We start from the raw sequence: 21,833 nt of genomic DNA on the forward strand, positions 1-21,833 counted from the left end.
GCTCTGCCTGCCTTGTGTTTCTGATTCTTTGCTTCCTCTCTTGTCCCTTCTGTGCCGGATTCTCGGCTGCCCTTGCAAACATTTTTTTTTTCTTTTCTTTGCACTGTGCTCTTTCCCCTTCCTTTCTGCTGCCTCCCAGATTCCCTGTTCTGCTCTTGCCCTTCCTGCAGGATGAGCCAGCCTGGTGGGATGTGCTGGAGGAGCAGGCTGTGTACTATTAAGCTGCTGGTGGTTTTCCACAATGTTGAAGTCTCTCTAGCCTTTCTTGGCAGATGTGGCTGTTTTCCCACAGAACAGCAATTTCTAGCTGTCAGCATGCTTCTCACCACTTCTGCTTTACAAGACAAATTAAAGAGCTGCACCCTTTGGTCTCAAAAGGAAGGGCTTTGTATAGGGCCAGTGGTAGAGTGTGGCTCTTAACTTGCTTAAATAATTCCTTCTCCTCTGTTGGATCCTACGTGCCTTCTGTGGAATATTTAGTGTATCTGATTTGGTTGGAAAAAAACATGGTATATGGTCACCGGTGTGCATAGAGTGACTTAAAAATGTAGTTTGTGGTTTTTTTTTCTGAAGCTGGACCATTTTTATTTTCCTTAGGAGTGGAAACTTGAAGGCTTTTTCAACTCGAGCTGTAATGTGTATTGTATCATTTGCTACACATCAAAACCTGTACTTCACCAAAGAGTAGGCTTTCTGGCAAATTGCTTTCATAGAAGAAAATAACACATTCTGCATGATGCATTTCAATAGCTTCTGTAACGAAAAGCATCAGATAAAAATAAAATGCTTTCAATTCTATAGATCAGTCTGTAGTTGATGAAATGTTGTCTCCTACTCCTGTACATTAGAATTTAAGGGCCAATACATCCTGTCAACTTAATTTCTCTGTGCATGGAATTTGCAGTACAAAACTGGATCTCTGCATATTTTTTTTCCACGGGTAGAAAAAATAGAAATATCTTATGAACCTTAGAATGCAGTATTGTATTTTGGCTTTTATATTAAATCACTAGCATTCTTTGCATTGGTGGGTGGTGGAAATAGCTTATAACTCTTGTTGTGCTGCTGTTTTGTCTTGCTGCTGCTTAGTTGTTTTACTCAAAGGATGAAGACCACTTTCCCGTGAGACTTTTGCAGATGTTGTTTATGGGAAAACTCCAATTGCAAAAAAATTAATTCAGAATTTTATGTGTGCACTTAGTTTAGCTTAAGAGCCTGCTGAACTCTTTCTTCTTTTGATGATTTTTGTGCAGTGTTTGTAAACCTAATCGGATGCAACTCTGAATCATTTCACTTCTCTGTTTGAGCTTACAGATTGTATCTGTCATTTGTAATTTCTCTTCTTGGTTTTACATGCTAAAGCTTCTCTGTAGAGTTACTTGATTGATGCGAGACCCCTTCCCTGAGAGACCCGGTTAAACTCTGCCCTCCTCACGTGCCGTGTTAGAGAAGCCGATAGTGTGCTGCTGCTTGGCATTTGGCTTAGACAGTGCCTGTATCTCTATTATGTGTGGTGTTGAAATCGAGGGTGCTGTTATCATAGCAAAATCTTGTGAAATCTCCCTAGAGAAAAAGTCCCTCTGTTCTTCCCATACCACACCTCTTTCTCAGGAAAAAAACCTTTTAAGACTAAATTTCACTGTTCTACCATAGTTTCTCCCATTATGCAACCATAAGCCTGAAAGACGCTTGCTTGGTCAGTGGCCAGTAATCTGCTGTGGAAGGAGATGATATCATACTATACCCCTCTTCAAATTAGTGCTTATGGGTTGTAACCATCCCTTCTTAAGATGTAAACATCTAGAAGCTTTATTTCCTTTTTTCAAAAAGGAAAGGAGTTGCCCTTCATGTGGGAGAGCAGCAGGGATATGTGAAGCTTTGCCTTGGGATGGATGATGGGCCAGCTGAGAGCAGGCAGGGGTTAGTGGGTGACACTGTTTTGGGTGTCTGCTGTAGACTGCCTGATGAGGAAGAAGTAGTAGATGATACCTTCTCCAGATAACTGGAAGAAGCCTCCCGTTCGCAGGCCCAGGTCCTCATGGGGGTCGTGAACCACCCTGCCGTCCGCTGGAAGGACAACGCAGCGGGACATAATCAGTCCAGGAGTTTTCTGGAGTGCATTGATGACTGCCTAACACAGGTGATGAAGGAGTCAGTGGATGGAGGTGCTCTGTTGGACCTCATAAACATGAAAGGAGAGGTTGAGATAGGAAGGTCAGGGTTGCAGTGGCTGTAGTGACCGTGAGATGGTGGAGTTCAGGATCCTGAGAGGAGGGAACAGGGCAAAAAGCAGCACCACAACCCCGGACTTCAGGGAACAGACTTTGGCAGTTAGGGATCTTCTTGGAGGTGGTTGATAAGAAAGATGTTTAAGCTGCCAATCAGAGGGACGTTGACAGGCTGGAGAAATGGGCAGAGAGGAATCTCATGAAGCTCAGTAAAGAGAAATACAAAGCCCTGCGTGCACCTGGGGAGGAATAACCCCATTCTCCAGTACAGGCTGGGGGCCAACCATCTGGAAAGCAGCTTTTCAGAAGGCGGCCCTGGGTGACCTGGTGTACAAGTTGACTGTGAGCCAGCAATGCTCCCCCATGGCAAAGGCGGCTAACTGTATCCTGGGCTGTGTTAGGACAAGCATCGCCAGGAGGTAATCCTTCTCCTCTGGCCAGCATTGGGGGAAACAGACCTGGAGTGCTGTGTTCAGTGCTGGGCTTCCCAGAGGGAGAGAGTCACGTCATGAGAAGAGGCTGAAAGAGCTGGGATAGTTTAGCCTTGAGAAGAAAAAGGCTCACAGGATCTTACTGGTATATATAAATACCTGATGAGAGGGTGTAAAGACGACAGAGCAAAACTCTTCTTGGGGTGCCCCACAACATTATAAGAGGCAACGGGCACAGATTTAAACACAGGAAATTTTGTCTGAAATAAGAAAACTTTTTTTTATTGTGAGGGTGGTCAAACGCTGGCACAGGTTGCCCAGAGAGGTTGTGGAGTCTCCATCTTTGGAGATGCTCAAAACCTGACTGGACACGGTCCTGGGTGACCTGCTCTAGGTGACCCCTGCTTCGAGCAGGGGGTTTGGATGGACTAGATGATCTCCAGAGGTCCCTTCTAACCTCAAGTGTTCTACGATTCTGTAGAGGGCATATCAAGGATTTTACCTGTCTTTAGCTTTGATGTTTTTAATAATGCAAATAGAAGTGTCATGTTTTACTTTTAATGTTGATGGTGTCGTGGTGGTTTTGCACATCTTTCTGTAAATCCTTGAAGAAATACCACTGTGCGATTTGAACAAGCATGTACTTCCAGTTAGTATCAGAGAGAGAACTATGCCACCGTGTGAAACTGAGGTAGACTGTATGCACACAGTAAAGGTAGTTTTACTGAAAGTTTAAGAATTTTATTTTCAGTATGATGAATGCTATGTAAAATATTTTCTAAGAACACCTGCAACTTTACAACTTCACTGTCTTGAGAATACTTACCTTTTGTAAAAACCTCTTGTGAGCACAGTCAGTTAGTACTAGTGTGCAATGCATGCTTGAATTATTAAAATAAATATGGTTTGTAGAGAAGCAACATTGGATCCTTATATTAACATCCCTTTAAACACAGAACACTGTATTGAAGACTCCAAATAAGTTTATTACCGGATAAATATCTCTGTTTTTTCTGCTAGCTTCCAGATTCTTCTGTTGTATTGCTTAAGACTTGAAGAAAATACTATGCCTTTTGACATCAAATTTGAAAGACTACAGTTTGACCGGAGCAGAGGGAGAACTTAGTCTGGTGTCCCCCTACAAAGTCTGACTTCCCTCTTAATGTCCCTGAGACTGTTCAGAAGATTTTGAAGTCTGCTTGATTTAAAATATTTTCTAATGGCAGTTCTTTTGTAGTAACAGATGAGTTCTGCTGATTTTTGACCTCAGTTGGAAGAAAGTAATTAGGTGGTTAGGTTTCAGTGCTTTTAACTTTTTTTTTCTGTAAGGGTTGTATTGTTGTAGTAAATGGGTAGCATCTCCTTCTTTGTGTGATGTACACAGATAAGGTTTGTGGGCAGAGATTATAGATCTTTAGCTCTAAAATAAATTTTATGATTATACGTAGAATTATTTTTCTAATTATATCAGTTGGTCTAAAAAAGATGTTACCTTCTGCCAACAATCTTGTATACTGGAAAAATGCATGCTACAAATTCATTAGTGAGATTAAATGTGTGGTGCCCCCCCAAACGGCAAATGCATTTGATTGCAATGAATCCATATTTCGTTGTAGCAGATGTTTTCTGGCCTCTCTTAAAGGCAGAGATAGTCCCTCCCACCGCTGTACTCTTAACGGGTATGGCATCAAGTGCTCTTTAACCTTTGTTGCCTCAGCTTAATCGACAGAGAAAGTAAATCCTTGCCTTCCAGTAAATGGTATGAGGCAACTTGTTCAATGCATCCCTCGGTAGAGCAGCGTTTTGATTCAGTGCTGCAGTGTATCAGTTTTTGAGAGTGGATAGTCCTTCGTTCATTTTCTAAACTGAATCATAACAGCCGAGACTGGGACCTGCAGTTGGCCCATCGCTGACTGTAGTTCAGAAAGCGGCGGGCGCTTTGAACAGGGGCCAGAAACGTAGCGGGTAGGTGTTGAATGCCAGCTTCGGTGAGGTATCGGTTATCATTTTTGCTCTGTCTCCTGTAGACCCTTCCCCCACAACCCTTCTGCCTGGCTGATCCTTCGTATCGGGCTTTAAAGCATCCATTGGAGGGGGAGATAGCAGCGGCAACATCTGGTTCCGTTTAGGGTACGTGCCCATGAACTGTGATCTTTCGTTAATACTTTCCCTTGTCGTGACATCTAGTAATTTTACTAATGTTTTGTATGGATTTCTGCTTGAATGTGCCCTTGTGCCGTTGATCATTAATATTCTCGATGACCAAGTTGGTGCTAGGATGCTGCAAGACCAAAGTACAGCTTCAACATATTCTACAAACATGGTTTGGGCACGTGAAACAATCTTTCACCGTGCCAAAAATCTGTACCGGTTCTGGTTTTGCCACGAAACGTGCGAAGACAGAACTGGAGACCTCAGCTGTGCGGAGCAGTTGTCCGTTTGCCGGCTTGCCACCTAGCAAGCGGGCAGAGGTCTGCATACCGTGGTCCATCACCAGCTGCTGCTGCATCTCCTCATGGCTTGAGAGGAAATCCATGAGCTGCTCGCAGTGACGCTTTGATCCAGAGCCATCAGCTGCATGATGACACTGCTGTGCTGCACTGTGAATTAGTCCCTGCCCTCAGAAATCATTTCGGTGTCTCATTTAGTACTTTATTTGAAAGTGTTTGGCCCAAAGGATCACGTGGGGTCCGTATTTGTGAAACCCTGTTGCCCTCACCAGCTGTCCCTGCTCCCAGGTGAAAGCAGGTGGAGTGACTTGAGGGATCTTGATGGTGATAGCAGGTTTTGTGGGAGATGCCAAGCTGATAACGCCCGTGCTAGACTTCACTGGAGTCTGCCGAGAGCTCGTTACATACTTCATGAATCTGGGGTAGGAGCCAGGTTCCTTAGCATTTCATCGTGCATCTGGTTAGGATGCCCTTCTAGGGGAAGGGGTCTGTTTGCTGTGCTCTTGCTGGTTGTCCTCAGTGCTCCCGCTCGTGCTGCTGGTGGGAGTCTCTGGGATGGATTTTAAGACGGCGATGTACAGGATCGCATCTGAGTAAGGGTTTTTTTGCTTGCAAGTTAGTTGTGGCTTTTGGCTGGGGGTGCCTTGAGGCTGGAGTGGCGGGCAGGGTGCGTGAGAGCTCGCTGTGAGTGTCAGCTCCGGGCTGGTGTGTCCGCTGGCTGACTTTGGAGGAGAAGCAATATCCGAAATCCCACCGGTTGGTTAGCGTAGGGTGTCCGTCGAGCGTCCCGTCCTCTTGGAACCCTTAGCACTGAGCGTCCCCTGGGGATGGTCTTTCAAAGACTTGACTACTGATGACTTCTACAAAAGCGGGGCAGGGGAGGAACGAGGAAAAGCTCGCCCTTCCCTCTTCGCCTTTGCCCTTCTGACGGACAGGGAATGTGTTTGTATGTATGCCTGCACCGGAGCCTGGTTATGAAGCGCGTCCCCGGGAGGCCGAACACTTGAATTCAGTGCTGCTTCTGCCTTACGTGATTTAATCCTTGTTCTCCTCGCAGTGTCCCGACCGCCACGCAGCGTGTTCACCTAAAGAAAGGCTGGTCCTCCCCTGCTCCCCTGCTGAAGCTGTGCAACGGTGCGGGCAAACAAATAACTTCAGGGGCCGAAAGCCAAGTGATGGGGGACCTTGTCGGGGAGCTGGAGGGTGTTGCATCAGCCATGCTGCGAGGTTATTTCGCGGGTTTGATGCCTCATCTCGTTCACCGCTTTGCTTACCAAAATCAAACTGCAGCTTCTGCTTGTGTTTGCCTGGAGAAAGACCTTTTCCTGAGGTCTTTCTGAGGCAGCATAAAAAGGGTAGGGGAAGGACTGATTGCAGTTTCCCTTATCTGGTGACTGAAGGACACATACCTGGTGAATGGAAATGAGCAAATAAAGTGAGGGCTTCTCCCACTGATTTTTGTTTACAACGTAGGAGAAGAAAATAGAGCCTGAAGTAAGATTTGAAGCAGGAATGCAATTAGGAGCTAAACTGTATTTAAGTTACTGTGTGTTGCTTTTTAATTCTAAAGTGCAGATATCCTTTATCTGGTCAGCTCTAGGTTTGGAAAATGGGTGAAATAAATATAGATGCTGTTCAAGAAACAGGACCTGGTAATGTACTGTATCTTGGTAGCTTCCTTAATTCCTATTTGAATATAATACTGTAATTTCCTGAAGAAGCCTTAAAAACTGAGGCAGCATGCGTATGTTGAAAATCTGTATTGATGTCTAAGGGAAACTTGACATAAGAGCAAGTACTCACAAATTTTTAAGCTTGTCAGCAACAGCTCAAGTGCTTGCACCAAAAAAAAAAGAAAAAAAATTCTTTCTGTCCTGTGTGAATATAGCCCTGAAACTGGAGTTAATTTGCAGTTTTTTTCCTCCCTCTCCCTTTTGTTCTAATTTCAGCTGCTCATGCTGGCCCATCTCAAAAATTAGGCAGTGGATTTCATTAAAGTCTCTAATTTAATTCTCTTTGCTGCTAGTAGTGGCCTTTTTATGGAAACATTTTGCTTAACACAGTAAGCGTTTAGTTATACTACCTATGCCAAATGGGTTTGGAGTGTGACATGTCTCTAGCACTGGAAAGGCTCTGGCAGTGAGATGTTGCTCCTCCCCTTGAACACCGTTAGCTGCAAGTAGGTCTTCGTGCCATTTGTGCCGTGGTTTTTATTTCAGTTGCCTCTTGTTTCCATTTTTTTTTCCATCAGGAAAGGTGCTGAAGCATTCATGCAGGACCGAACAATTGAAGGAAAGCCAGCGATGTGTTGTTTTGGCCACTTTGGCAGGAGAAAATTTTGAGTTTTATCAATCCTACTAGTTTGGCTTAATTCTGTTAACATGCATTTCTAGAATCAAGAGTGCTAGTTGTAGTGGTATTCTTTAAAAAAAGTATTAAAAATGAGGACTGTGGCATCACACTATACTTTCCAGTGAGTCATGCATGCGCTTATCTCTTTTTTTCTTCCGTTGGCTGACATCGACCCAATTTTGTCAGAAGAGAGAGACTTGGTTAGTTTTCCAGTGCAAGAAGGGCTCTATTCAAGATGTGTGTTCTTAGAAAATCCATATAAGAGAAACCACTATAAATTCTTTGATAGCAGGAAAAGCTTCAGTTGAAGGTTGGGCATTGCCACTACTTAGAAAGCTGTAGGCTTCTTTAGTGCTGATGCGCATGGAATTATTTGTCTCATTGAAGCGCTATTAATTAGGCTGGCTAAACTAAGCAGCATTAAAAGTGTTGCCAAGATACTCGTAGAGACGTCGGGTCTGCAATCAAAACCTGCTGTTACAGTGTGCTGGGTGGATGTGCTGCTCTGGCCAACAACCCCACTGCACTTTGGTTTGTGTTAGAGCTTTTCAAATAGAGGCTGAACTGTGTCTGATCTATTGAATTAGGAACATGTTTCTGGTTGGCATATATTTAAGAAATTACATATATTTATATACATGTGTATAGATATATATTTACATTTGTTGAACTCTATTCAGTAAGCTCTTAATTCTCTTTCTTCCCTGTGGTCTTTTTGACAAGTAAAACAAATATGGCAAAAGGAGGTGCTTGCCTCTCCAGTAGTGCTTTAGAGCACTAATGATGTGCCTTGGATAAAGGAAGGATAGTTACTGAAATGGGAGTAGGATGTACTAAACATGCAAGAGTGATTGAGTTCTGTAGTTTAAATGAAAAAAAAACAAACAAGACGTTCAAAGAAATGCCATTCATATAACTGCAGTTTCTGATTTTATCTAGGAAATGGTGTCATTCATTAAAAATTGTTATGCAAACTAGAAATAAAGCTCCCAGTTCATTTTTTCTTTTAAGTAGTCAGTTAAAGAAACAAGAATGCCTTTAGATATTGTGTAATTTTGTTTGTTGCACATATGTGCTCTGCATGTTTATATACAACACTGACACCTGGTGTGGTGAGGGCCCTCAAACCTTCTTAAGGATGCCCAGCCCTTAATAGCTTTTTGATGACCATTCTTGTCTTTTAACCATGTTCCTCCTGTCTTTTAACCACGTTCCTCCTGTCTTTTCTCACTTGCCATGGTAGAGCATCTCAGGCAAGGACAACTGTTGCTTATGGGCAGATTTGTAGTAGAACATCAATATTTATGACTGTCATATAGTTTAGCAGCTACACACTGGCTGAGGAACACTTTTTGGCAAGTATTTATTTTGGACAGTGTTAGGACAGATTGGGATTTCTTCTGTGGAGTGTACTCCTGCTGTGTTTTCACAAAAGTATCTTTAAGTGCTTTTCTAGGCTTCTGATAGATTCTTGATTTAGTCATATTAATTAATACTTAGCAAAGGGGATGCATTTGTTTTAGCAGATAAAAATGTGTTAATGACATGAAAATACAGTTATGGATCTTAGGAGGACAAAGAAGGATTAAAAAAACATTGGTGGCTATTTTAATTGTAATATATGTTTTTTAGGGAGCTAGAAATGTGGAACTGTAAAGGGTTTTATTTTCCTCTTACAATTTCAACTCTGTTACCAAAAGCCTTTAAGACTTGGGGTGGAAGGAGTGCCATTCTGACTCAAAAAATGCCTTCGAATTTTCACATTCAGATCTAACGCATCTTTTGCCTGCTGAGTGTTTATAAACTTTTTAAAGCTCTATCCTTTTTATTCCCTAAAAAGAACCCATGTTTTTGAGGGAAGACATGTTCGTTTCAGTTGTGTTCTGTTTTTCTGTGAAAAGGAACAGCAATGTATGTTGAAAGATTGGTGCTGAGGCTGCAAAACTTTGCACTTAAAACCTGATTTACGGTCATGGGTGTAAGACACTCAAACTAAGACTGGAAACCTGTATCATAATACAGACTCCTAAGACTGTGCTTTTACCTTGTGTCCTAGTAAGATGCCTATCTTACTGCCCCTCTTCGTGTCAATCTAAGATAGAATTGAGTGACATTCCGAGCACGCGCTCCAGCATCTACATAAAATAAAATAATTCCAAAAAAAGGTGCTGATTTCCAAGGAGGGATTGCAGGTGATTAAATGTAGGCAGGTATCCCAAACTTATGAGCATCTTCCAGTTACCCTCAGGAGCAAAACCCACGAGGGCACAGGCACGCACACGTGCCACGAGCGGGTGAGATGCACAGGTTCTGACTGCTGGGCAAAAACGCCTGTGCGGTCTGGGGGCACAAAACTCTCTTGAAATTTGAGGAGTCTGGTCAGTTATGGTCAAGACAACTTTATATGAAGTCATTTAATTCTGCACAGATCCTCACCACTTGCAGTCACTGGGGACCAGGGAAAGTTAGCATCCTGCCTGCATTGTGTGCCTATGTCCTCGCCGTAGAGGCAGGGCTGGGTTGGGTTCCTCCTCAAGCTGGGAAGACTGGTATTGTGCATATCCTGCCCAACTTTCATTAGTCCTTCTGAAACTGGGCCGTGGAGCAGCAGGTGTATGAGGCTAGAAAGAAAATCTTCCCAGGGGAGGCTGGCTCTGTAACCTGGGTGGTTACAGCACTCGCCGGTGAAGATGACCTTGGCAGCCCCTCTCTGTGGGTTTTCTGGATCGTCCTTTAGAAGTGACCCTCTGCCTTCACTTCCTAATGAACCCTGGTGTGTAGTTAGGATGCTTTTAATTACCCTGCTGGGTAACCTTACCCCATGAATGATTTTGAAGCAGGCACTCTGGATTTTGCTAGCATCTTGTCTGCTGTGATCTTCAATAGTGAGCTTTACAGATGTGTGTGGTTGTGGTTTTTTTAAATAAATTTTCATTTTAGGTAAAACACAGATTATAGTCTGTTTGCATGTAAAAATTAAAACAAAATGTTTGTTCTGATGCAGGTCTGAAAGAGGTCTGCATAACTGATTTTAAGCAATAACTTTAATTAGCTCAAATTTTGAAAGCGGCTTCCAGTTATTGCTTATCATTTGTCATGCTTATATGTGAGTTATGTGAATATTTTCTGACATAGAATTTTTTCTTTCTTTCAGCCTTTCTTTCAACTTGTGAAGTTACGGAAACTTGGACTTAGTGATAATGAAATCCAGCGGCTGCCTCCAGAAATAGCGAATTTCATGCAGCTGGTAGAACTTGATTTGTCTCGTAATGGTAAGCTCCAATGTTAATTTGTTTGATTCTGTACTGTCCTATGACATGGTCTGTAAAACTGGGTAAGTAGGGTTTTTCTGTCTCTGAAATTGCTACGTCCCACAGAATGCTTTTCCGTGTAATTCATGGATTTGCCTGTAGTTCTAGATGGGGAGGACGGAAAGAGTAGAGGAGAGCTGGTGGTGGAAGTACAGTAATAAAATAATGCCTGACTGTAGTTCTGCCTTTCTGAGAGCCTGCTTTATTTTCCAATTTAAAGAATGCTTTACATCCTATTTTTATAAGTCTGTTTGCCATAATGTTGATCTCTTCCCCCAAGCTCTCTGAAATGCCTAGCATTTAAGGAGACAAAAAAAAAGGTTGAAATCAAAAAGCTCCTTTCAGTCCAAAAAAAGGCTGCCTATGGGTTAGAAGTCCAGTTCTTTATCTCTGCTCTCCTCTTTACCTGTGATTAGCAAGAGGCAGAGTGCTGGTATTTCTAGTTGTGCTTCTGGAAGAAGAATCAGTGTGTCAGCTGCAGAGATAAATTCAGAAAAGGATGTTGGAAGAAACCGTCTTTTAAAATGTGTTGTTGGAAGCCACATCGGTTTATCATTTGGTTGTAATGTTTGCTGCTTATATTGTCCCGAGCTGTGATGGAGTGAAATTTTTTTTTTTTTTCTTTTTTTTGTGGCCTTGTGAACTTACCAGTTCTGCAAGAAGTTCAGGGGCTGGTGGGTCACCTTTAAGCAGCCTTATGACCCAATGATCTAGAAACAGCGAATCCGTGTCACCAAATTAGAGCAACTGTCAGCTATTTTTGCCTCCTTATATGCAGTGGATATGCACAAAATGCTCTCTGAGGTGTGATGGATGGGGTGGGAGAGAGCAAGGTTGCATAACCTTGTAAATAAGTGAGGGATGTAATTGAATATTCAAGGGAAGACATAGTGTAACCAGGAGCCTTTTTTTCTTTATGGTTTAACTTCACATTGACCCTTTGGCACTGAAGAATATTCAATGGCCACTTCACCTTCCTGTAACTATCTGAAATTTACATCTTTCCTTTATTTGTTTGGTGCTTCTAACGCCAGCTTTATCTGCTAATATAACTGATGAAGCGTAATGAGTCTCCAGGCAGTTTCTGAGGAATTTCTGTGAACCATATAATTTTATGCACATTTGCAAAACCCTGTAACAGAAGAAAACTGGAAAAAAACCCCCAAACATCTGAGAGACAGAAGAAACACATTAGTTAAAACATTTTAGAAATACACGAGCATTAATTGACTCAGTATTTTGGCTACTGAGTTTGGCTGAGTTGGGGGCTGTCTGTGACAGACCTTATACAAAAGGAAACACTCAGTTGGCTTAGTAATTCTCTTTGCAAATGAATAACTAGCTGCAAAAGAGCTGGTGGATCAGAGCCATGTGAACTCTTGTCAGCCTGACTTGGAAGTTGGCTTGAGAGCTCAACTGTAACGAGAACAGATGGTGTGAACATTTATGGTTGGGTAGATGTGTGTGTGTCATTAGAAGTTACTGCACAGGGAAGTGTTTTCTCAAGTAATGGGTTGGACTGATGCAGGTGGCAGGGAGCAATTGCTTTCCTATATCCAAGGTTCAGTGTTAATCGCCCATTTTACTGCATTACTTTCTCTTCTCTGTGGCTCATTGCAGCAGGTTACTGATACTGCTTCCCTCTGCTTAATCATGTCACAGTTATTGAATGACTTGACTCTTCAAATGAAAAACACACCATGCGAGGCGATGCAGGGGGACCATGGCAGAAGATGACTGATGTTACTTTCTGCTGTTTGGTCATGTTATGGTTGTCTCACAGCTCTTCAAATGAAAAAGCAAAACACACACCATCTGGGATGCTGCAGGGGGAATTCTCACATAAGATTTTGGAGATTTACGGTATTTTCATTTCTTAGCTTTGTATTTTGAACCCACCTTCCAATATGTCAGATTCTCAACCTGCCAAGTGTTTCTCCTGTTTGGTTGTTTGCACTCCAGTTTTTTTTTTTCTAACTACCAAAGTACTTAGAAAAAAAAATAGGAACTCTTTGTATTCCTTTCAGGCAGAGAAAAACAGCCCAGCTTTTCAAAACGCAGTATGCTGCATGAATAGGAAAGTGTGCTGGTGACATCTGAACTTGGGAAATAAGAGATCATTGTTCTGTGTTTTCTGTTGTTTTAGCTGTCTGGTTCGGTGCACTAATTGCTTTCAGTTCTGGCCATTCTGTTTCCTCAAGAGCTTAAAAATGCAAATATAAATTCATTTAATGTTCTCTGTACAGGAGTAGCCCTTTATATTTTAACGTCTCATCACAGGAGGAGGAAGAAAGGGTTTTGGATAAACAAAGTGCTTCCATTTCCTTCATAATAAAATGGTAGCATGTCTTCCTTTTTCATATTTTCTAATCCTTTGGTCAGCCTACGCTCTTTGAAGCTCCATGAGATGGTGGGTATATGGTATGGCTGGACGTGGGTGCGCTTCCAGGCTGCAGCGGCCAGCTGCGTTCTGTGCAGTGGTGAGGTGTTGCATCTGGAGGTGAGGTCGATCCCTCCAGGCAGGATCCGTCCCAACTCTTCATGCCTGTGCAATGCGACGTTACGTGCTGCGTAAGTACCCCTAGTTCATAGGCATTCAGGAAAGGTGAACAGGGAAACTCTTTAAGTGTGGCTTTCTTCAATTCCCAAGTGTTTTAAAATGCCCAAGACATGCTAGTATATGTTAACAATGTGCTACATAATTAATCCTTTAAGCAGTTTTTGGTTAATAAGTGAATCTAGAACTAGAAAAATCCTTCTAAGTAAAACTCAAAAATCTTCAGCATATGTAAACTTGACGCTCCCGTGATCTTGGGTGTACGTGGGAGAAGTTTGGGGATAGTAAGGTGAGAGCCTCGGTGGTGCAGAAGAAGAAGGATTTGGGGAACGCTAGAAGCCACATAATCTTAAATTTTTCCTGGATTATTTGCATGTTGATGCTATTTCTTACTCCTCTGCAAGGTCATGTGTTCATGCAGATTTCCTAGGAAGCACCCCCACCGTGCTTTTCTAGCCCGGCTGAGGCTGTTATTTGAGCAAAGGTTGAATGGCTGAATCAAGGACGGGAATATCAGAAGGCAGGGAAGCTGTGCTAAGAGAACAGCATAGTGATGGTGAACACTTTGAAGGTTATTTGGCAATGCAGTTTATCTCTGCCCCTTGGTCTTAGGTTGTTCAAAAAGCTGATGTACTAGTTCTGAGGCTAAAGAAAACAGACTTGTAGGATTTCAGCAGTGGATGCCTGAGCTTTTGAGTTGCTGGCAAAGTGTGTCTGAGACTCGGAGTATTCCCTGCAGCATGTTCTGAGATCGATGCTCAGCTGCTGTGTATCTGAAACTACCGCTGGTTCCCTCAGAGCCCCCAGGCTTGGCTAAATCTTTTCCTGGACTCTCACATCACTGGTGAATTCTGCGAGGATACTGGGTCATGGAAGTGTCCTTGCTTTACATCCTTGAAGCTTGGGTAGGGCTCATGTGCTTTGCATTGAGTTTCAGCCCAAGTCTTTGCTCTACATGGTAGAGGAGAGATTCTGCTCTAGGCACAGTCAGAAGCGCCTGTGTGCTATTTGTTTTCCCACAGCGCTTGGGCACTCTCCTGGACAAGTCTCGAAAGACCCTGTGATTCAGAAAAGAAGTGCAGTCTCCAAAGGAAGAAAGATGTGCTCAAATTTCTGCAGTTTTTTCCTTGTGCCTCTGCTGGCACTTCATTAAGCTTCTGTCTCTCCCCAGGTGTGTGCAGCTTGTTTGAGATCCCTGGGAATTGCAGCAGGCTGTTACCCATGCTGCGCATCCCGCAGAGGTTTCTTCCAGTGACTCCCTCCCCCCTTTTCTTCTGTGCAATGCCTGGAGGCTGAATTCTTAGAGTTTAGGGCCCTGCCATCCCAGATTCATTAAAATGTTAATGGCTTTTCTTGTTCTGTCGCTTCTTCCAGACAGGAGGGGTAATGCATGAAGTTTCTGTAGTTAATTTAATTCGTGCTGGTGTTTGGGATTATGTATGCTACGTATGGATGCTGTGTTCTTGCAGACGTGTATTCCTTTTTAGTATCCCTCTTCTCCAAGAAGAGGGTTTTTTGTTTGCCTTTGACAAGTATTAAATCCTCCAGATTCCACTGATACGTTTTTGTCACGATATTGCATGCTCCTTAAAATGCCCCAAAAGTGTTAATTTAATTGTAGTATTTTTATTTGAAAGAAATTGCTACCCACCACTCCTCCCCCTGCCCTTAACAGGTGTGGTGTGGAAGTCTGGATTTTTTTCTTTAATGTCCTATACCTTTTCCAGCCTTTGACAGATTGTCAGTTCATTCAGCTCTTTTAGGATAAGAAGAAAATCACTGTGAGCTTGCACACTGGACAGTGGCTGCTGGGTATTAGGCACCGGGGTGGCTTTCCTAGCCTTCCCAGCTGCAGAAGTGCCATTTGAACCGTCGTGCTGTCCAGCCCCTTCTGGGGTGAAGACTAACCCCCTTGCTTATGTAGGAGATGAGCCTCTTGCTCTTCTGTGTCCGCCTGCACGTTGCTGTCTCTCTGTAATAAAAGCCTGGCAGGCTTCTCTTCTGCTATTCTTCTTGCTTGCATTGAACATATCGACCAAGGACTTGGTCACGCAAGCCCATAGCATCAGTGTAGTTGCTGTGTACCAGCAGATTTGCACTAACTGTAGTGGCTCTCTAGCTGGCAGCAGGTAAGGGGATTCAGGTTAGCTGTTCCTCCATGGAAGTGCTCTGTAACCTTGTGGTTTGGTGTTGCGTCCAAGCCCCGAGTCTCAAAACCGTGGAAAAGATGTGCGTGCAATGGGAGAATTAAATGTGTTTCGATAATCTTCATAGATGGATTATGGTGGTTCTGTTGCTGACTCCGCTGTCAGCGGAGCTGAGATGCGTTACTTTGTGAACGGAGGAGCAATGGGTTTGCCGTGGCATCTACTGAGGAAATCTGTGTGTGGGTGGATCTTGTTAAGCTGTATTCGACTCTGCATGATGCTTGATACCAAAATCTCAACGTGGTTCTTAACTTTGATATCCGATAAGAATAATACTGTTTGTTTAATGTGTACAGATGGATTCTGGCTACATGATATATTAGTTGCTACCCATTTCTGTAGTTTCTGGTTAAACTGAGCTTATGACTGTATTGATGGTGCAGTTGTTGTGGACGCAAGTCTCGTGACATCAGGATATTCTCATTCCAAAATCCTCTCAGCACGGTTGCCATGTTATGGCAAATACACTGTCATTGATGTGAAAATAATTGCAGATTTCACGAAAGATAAATATGCTACCTCAGGATTACCCCGACAGTAGAGACGGTTCCTCAGAAGCATCTGAACAGTCACAACACTGTAGTGTAAGGAGAGAGCTGCTGCAACGAAAGGCTGCCGGTCTGAGGAGTGTCCAAGATTTTGGAGGTCAGTCTTTGGTAGCTGTATGCCAGTGTTCCAAATGCTCCATGAGCCTTATTTTTACTTTGTCCTTGCTTCCAAAATGGATTATAGTTGCAGATTTAGAAACTTTTATTAGAAACTTCTATTTTGTTTTGTCTTCGTTTATCAAGGTACTTTCAGAAATCAACAGCAATGGTATTTAACTGTTCTACTTTCAGTCGCAGGTGGTTTGAGATTACTGCTTTGTATTTGAAGTGTTTATTCTTTTTAGCTGCTTTACAACTTTTAATTAAAAGTCTCTTAGAGATCTTAGTCATCCTCTGGACACCACATTTATTCCGTATTGCGTGATAGGTACATTATATTCAACAAAACCTTTAAAGCTTCCTTAGAAGGCCGGGTGAGCATGCAGCAGCTGACCTGCAGAGCAGCAGTCCGTGCCACTGAAGAGCAGTGTGTCGTCTTTGCTTCGCTCTCTGGGGCTTCAGCTCACTTGTTTGTATCAGTGCATGCACACCAGTGCTTTCCCTTTAGCTGTCTGCTCTCAAAGACATACCTGTCGTCTGTACTGTGGGATCACCTCCCTTCTGCCCACAAAGTGGGTAAGTGTCCCCCTTTTCCTCTCCCCCACCAAAAAGCAGGATAACCAGTGTTTTCAAACTAGAAATACTGAGAGAGGAAAGGCTTGAACACTTTTTTCAGTTCAGCCTGGGCTGGTGACCCAGCTATTTCACAGTGAGGACATAAGCTAATTAGGCAGAAGCACTCTTAAGAAGTCTTCAGATCCTATGCTGCAGCCCTACATGGTCTCCGCTTTCTCATCTAACAGCTGCTGCCTTTTGCCCTGTGCTCTCACCTCGGATCTGACCGTCCACCTCTGCTGCACTTCCACAGTGTCCAAGCAGAGACCTCCTCTGTGAAATCGTTGTCTTCTCTGCCAGCCACCAGCTGCCCTGACATGAATGTGCTGGTACAAATCTGGTAGTAAATAGCAAAACCCAGAATGCTGAGAAATAAACGTGAATTGTCGCTTGCTTGCTCGGTGGACAAGAGAAAAAGAAGAAGCCAGCAAGCCGTGCTGTGAGGCAGTATAGTTGGCAAATGCATCTCTTTTGTTAACATATGCAACTGCTGCATGCTGCTTGTTTGCCTTCTCAACTGGTTTGTGTCCAGGTGAGCACTTACGGACAAACAAGAATTGCTCTCCTACTTCTCAATGGACATTTCTTACCTGGTACAAGAAAGCATCCTGTGAATGCACTCAGTGCAGCCCTGGTTGTGAACACCTGAAAGCCATGGGACATCCCACCAGGGACTAGTGTGGTTTGTATGGTAGTAGACCACTACTGCAAATGGTCTTAAGCTTTAGCCTGGGTCAGGCCAATGACTGTTTTTTGGCTTTGTGGTGGTTTTTTTTGTTTGTTTTTGGTTTTTTTTTTTTTTTTGTGCTAATGAAAGCAAAGCTCCCTTGTTGCAGACTTGGAGATAACAGAATTTTTCACTCTTTTAGATGGTTGCTTGCCAGCAGTTGTGTTGGGTCATTGGGGTTTTGTTTGTTTGTTTTTTGACACATCTAATCTCTAGAAACATGCATTTTCTTTGTATTTATACACTTTCTCCCCTCCCTCGCTTGAGGTTAGTTTAAAACCTGTGCTTAAAAAACTTTATCATCTTTGTCTTACACATGAAGTTTAGGGATGTGCAAAGCAGAAAAGTGGGGAAGAAAGAAACATGTACTGCAAATTGCTTTTAGATTCTAGAGCACTGCAGAATCCCACAGCCGTGTAGAAATTCTTGCTTGCTTTGAAGAAGTGGTGTGAAAGTTGGAATTTGTGCATGTGTTTCACTAAAATGAATTTGATGATGTTAAGCTGGAGGAGGAGGTGAACTTTACATACAGCAGGAGAAGTAAGGTGAGAGAGAAAAGACTGGACCTTGTTACTGAGCAAGGCTCATCAGGGCAGGGAAGGAAGAAGCAGCAAGTGCTGACTCTGACTGAGAAAGAGAAGATAAGTGAAATCTCATGATGGAATAATCTAATTAGAGAAGTTTAGAAGGTGTTATTTTTAAATGGATTACAGAAAAGTGGATTTTTCCATCATGGTATATTCTGCCAGATTTAACTGTTTTTTCTAAGGAAACTTTGCTAATGTACTTGGGTGCACGTCTAGCAACAGTGTCTGGTTTCATCCAAATTCAAGAGAAGGCTATGGATTTTGAAGGGGGTTTTTTTTTGGTTTTTGGGGTTGTGGGTGTGTTTTTTTTCTTTTTGTTTTTTTTTTTAGTGACGTTTGTTGTTTTTTGAAGCAGCAGGACAAGTTGGAGACAGAAACCTTTGGCCTGCTGAAGTATCAGCTAAAGCATTAAACACCAGGCAATCCATATGGGAGTGACATAAAATAAATACTTCATCTTCTGGATAATCTAGATTAGAGATCATAAAATGGCCGTCTGCAAACAGGCGTTGTTAGTTCTTGTATCCACAGAGTTGCTTGGGTTTTGTTTTCTTTTTTGTTGATAAGGTTAGATGCCATGACTGTGAAGTTACTGAGGGATTAATCCAACAGATCTGTAACTTTGCTGTTAAAACACTTAATACCCTTTCTGTCATCCACAGCTCCATAGGTAGAATACTAGTTTTTACTTCTTTTTTTTTTTTTCCTTGCTTCTCAGACTAAAAGTATTTAATTCCTGCTAGCCTCAAGGTCCAAGGTGGAAATCCTTATGAAAATGTCTCCTGGCCTTGTTTAACTCTTCATAGGCATGTATGAGTAAAAAGGTAGAAGACCTGAATTCCTTGCTGAACTCGGGCTCTTCCACTTAGTTCACCTGGAACTATTGTTTCCTTGTGATCTGATCTTTGAGCTTCACCCCTCCCCTCCCCGCTTCTTTTTCCTCCCGTTTCCAATTTACAGCTCCTGCTCCTCTGTTGCTGCTTATTCCTGGAGCTGAGAAGGACAGTCTATTGATTTACCACATGCTGTTTGTTCAAAAAACAGCTTGTTTTTATGTCCCCGCACAGGTTTCTTTCAAGTAAATTGCCTAATATCTATGTATCCGTGAAATGCAGCTTTGTGGGGATTTTGTTTTTCCCTGATCCTCTCCTCCTTTGGAAAAGGGACATATCCAGAAGCAATGAGAAGGAGCAATGAAATGCGCACCTCACTTCAGTTTCTTGTTGATTATACAGTAAGGGATTAGTTGGGAAAACCCGACCTGAAACTGTTTGAGAATTTTCCTTAAAGCTGTAAAGATGGGTCTTAAAAGAGCCATATCTCTTGTATTTTGTGTATCCTCAGCCTCAGAGCGTGAAGAGGAAAATGTTACAACCTGTACAAGAGCCACTTAATCTCAACAGATTTTACAAGAACCGCATGACTCCTGTCACATTGTGCCCCAGAAACTGTAGCACTTTACCTAAAGAGATTGATTACTTCAGCCTTCAGGGCTAGTAGCAAAACCTGGGTTTATAGAAAAAAAGAAGCCTGTCAGATCATCCTGTATGTCATGATCTTAATGTGGAAATGGAGGGAGAGGATGAGGAACCTTCCTCCATTCCTTCCCCCTGCAGAGGCAGAACCTCTGGGAGCTGCACTTGGTTGCTTCGGGGAGGGTCGAGAGATGTGGTGGTGGCACGTGCGAGACAACAGCCTACTCAGCTGGGCTTTCCAGCTGAAGAGCCCTTTGCAGAGACAGACAAGTATTTGCAGGACAAATTCCTTCTTGCAAGGTATTTGACTGAGTGGGCAGTTTCCTTCCTCCCATGTTGGGAAGGTGGAGGAGGTGGAGAGCAGGGCTGGAGAGCATTCCCAAGGGCAGGTTTCTCAGAGACCCCTCTGAGAAGCTGGGTGGCACGGAGGAACCTCTGTGGAAGCAAGAAGAGAACCTTTAGGTCCTAAACCAAGGAACCTCTGTGGAAGCAAGAAGAGAACCTTTAGGCTCCTAAACCAAGGAACCTCTGTGGAAGCAAGAAGAGAACCTTTAGGCTCCTAAACCACTCAAGCACTGCAGTGCTTAACGCTTCAATGGGCCTTCTGTCTGTGTGTGATATACTATCGTAGATACCGTATAATTATATATGTGAGAAGAGGCAGGGGGAGAAATCTTCTGTGTATTGAATTGGATGGATGAGATCTGGTTTGCAGCTGAGGGATAATGCCGTATGGATTCACAGTCTTTGAGTCTGGAATGGGCTTCCTGGGTATACATTTGGTGTAAACTAATCAACTGCTTAATACATTTATGAATTACTAATCGCTGAGCAGTTAAGGTGCTTTGCCTGTGTTGTATATACCTGGTGGTGGGCTTTCCACTATGACCATCTAGATCAGGACTATTAGTTGACTTTTGCTGGAGTGTACGCAGTGTGCCAGCTCCAGCCCTCCTAAAGCACAGTGCTCCGTGTTGCCTTCATAGCTGGAAAATATAACAGCATCCAGTAGTTACTCCTGAAAGACTCTTGAACATTGCAAACTCTCCCTCAGGAATGTGTTGCATCTCTCATGTCTGAGACTTCAGCAGAGTTCTTGCAAAAATACTTTTTACTTTGAGCTAGAGTCCACTGTTTGAGTAGCTCTGGTCTGGTAGCCCTGTCGCAGTCTCGGACCTTGCTGTCTTGATATTGATTGGGTATTGGAAATTACGTTCTCTGTTGCAGAATGTGTAAAGCATGCTGGCTCTGTAGCCTTTGGGTAGACAAAAAAAGTACTGTCAGTGCTTGAAATTCAATATAAAATGCTGTAAAAACATGCCATACAAAAAGTTTTATCAGCTTAAAAATAAGATTGTCTTCTCCCCCTGACGGAAACTGGTGGAATGGGGATTGGGAGATGCAGCTGTTGTAAAAATCTTCCAAAAAAAAAAAAAAAAAAATTAGCAACAAACAAAAGGATTTTTAGAAGTAATTTTCTCATTTGGGCAGTACAGAATTCCCTAGTGTTAAACTTGCCTCTTAAGTCAATTTTACAGGGCTTGCTAGGTCCTTAGCAAATTCTTGTGCAAACTAGGACAATAAATATCTGAAGAGGTATTTTGAAGGGGGGGGGGGGAGAATATGCCCTCTTATATGCTTGACTGCCAAGCTTGATTTTCATCCACTTCTGCTGGCATGACTTCTTTTTGCTGCCAGTGTATTTGTATTGTCACGTCACAGGGCTTATGCTTGGTTTATGGCTTTATTATTAGCAATGCTGCACAATCTGTATGCCAGAACATCTGGGGCATCATGTAAATGTAGAGCATTCGTCAGTGTGTAGCATTAGAAGAATCCTGGATATTTAAGTAGGATTTGAGCTGGTTATCCAACAGTGGCAAGAAAAGCATTCAACGTTACTGCTGCTAATACTGGCAGAGCTGTACGTGTTAATGTCTGTAACGAAATTGAGTAGTCAACAGTAATGGTGAAAGCTGCTTAATCCATCAAGAGACAGAAGGACTTCTTTATATATTTTGATATCCCCTGTTGCATTTCAGTTGATTATGTCAATGCTTCTATTATGGAAGCATCATCTTCTCTGCTATAATTATCACTCCATGTTTTTTTGTCATATACTAAAATGCTCCTTGCCTTTTCTGTTTGAGTTCATTTATTCGACGCAATGTTATAGTAGTCTTCACATGTAGTGATAAAATATCTGCTCATGACTTGGTTGTGTTTTGCCTGAGAAATGTTTTTAA

At 42.8% G+C, this 21,833-nt stretch overlaps 1 protein-coding gene across 1 annotated transcript in view; it reads left to right on the forward strand.

The window, feature by feature from the left end:
* The window catches only part of LRRC1 (leucine rich repeat containing 1), a 75,077-nt gene that overhangs the window by 4,839 nt on the left and 48,405 nt on the right, over positions 1–21,833 (forward strand). The window contains exon 2 of the mRNA XM_069805974.1: positions 10,616–10,733. Coding sequence (XP_069662075.1) covers positions 10,616–10,733 — 118 coding nt within the window. The remainder of the gene's footprint in view (positions 1–10,615; positions 10,734–21,833) is intronic.

Source organism: Haliaeetus albicilla, chromosome 18, assembly GCF_947461875.1.
Source record: "Haliaeetus albicilla chromosome 18, bHalAlb1.1, whole genome shotgun sequence".
NCBI lineage: Eukaryota > Metazoa > Chordata > Aves > Accipitriformes > Accipitridae > Haliaeetus > Haliaeetus albicilla.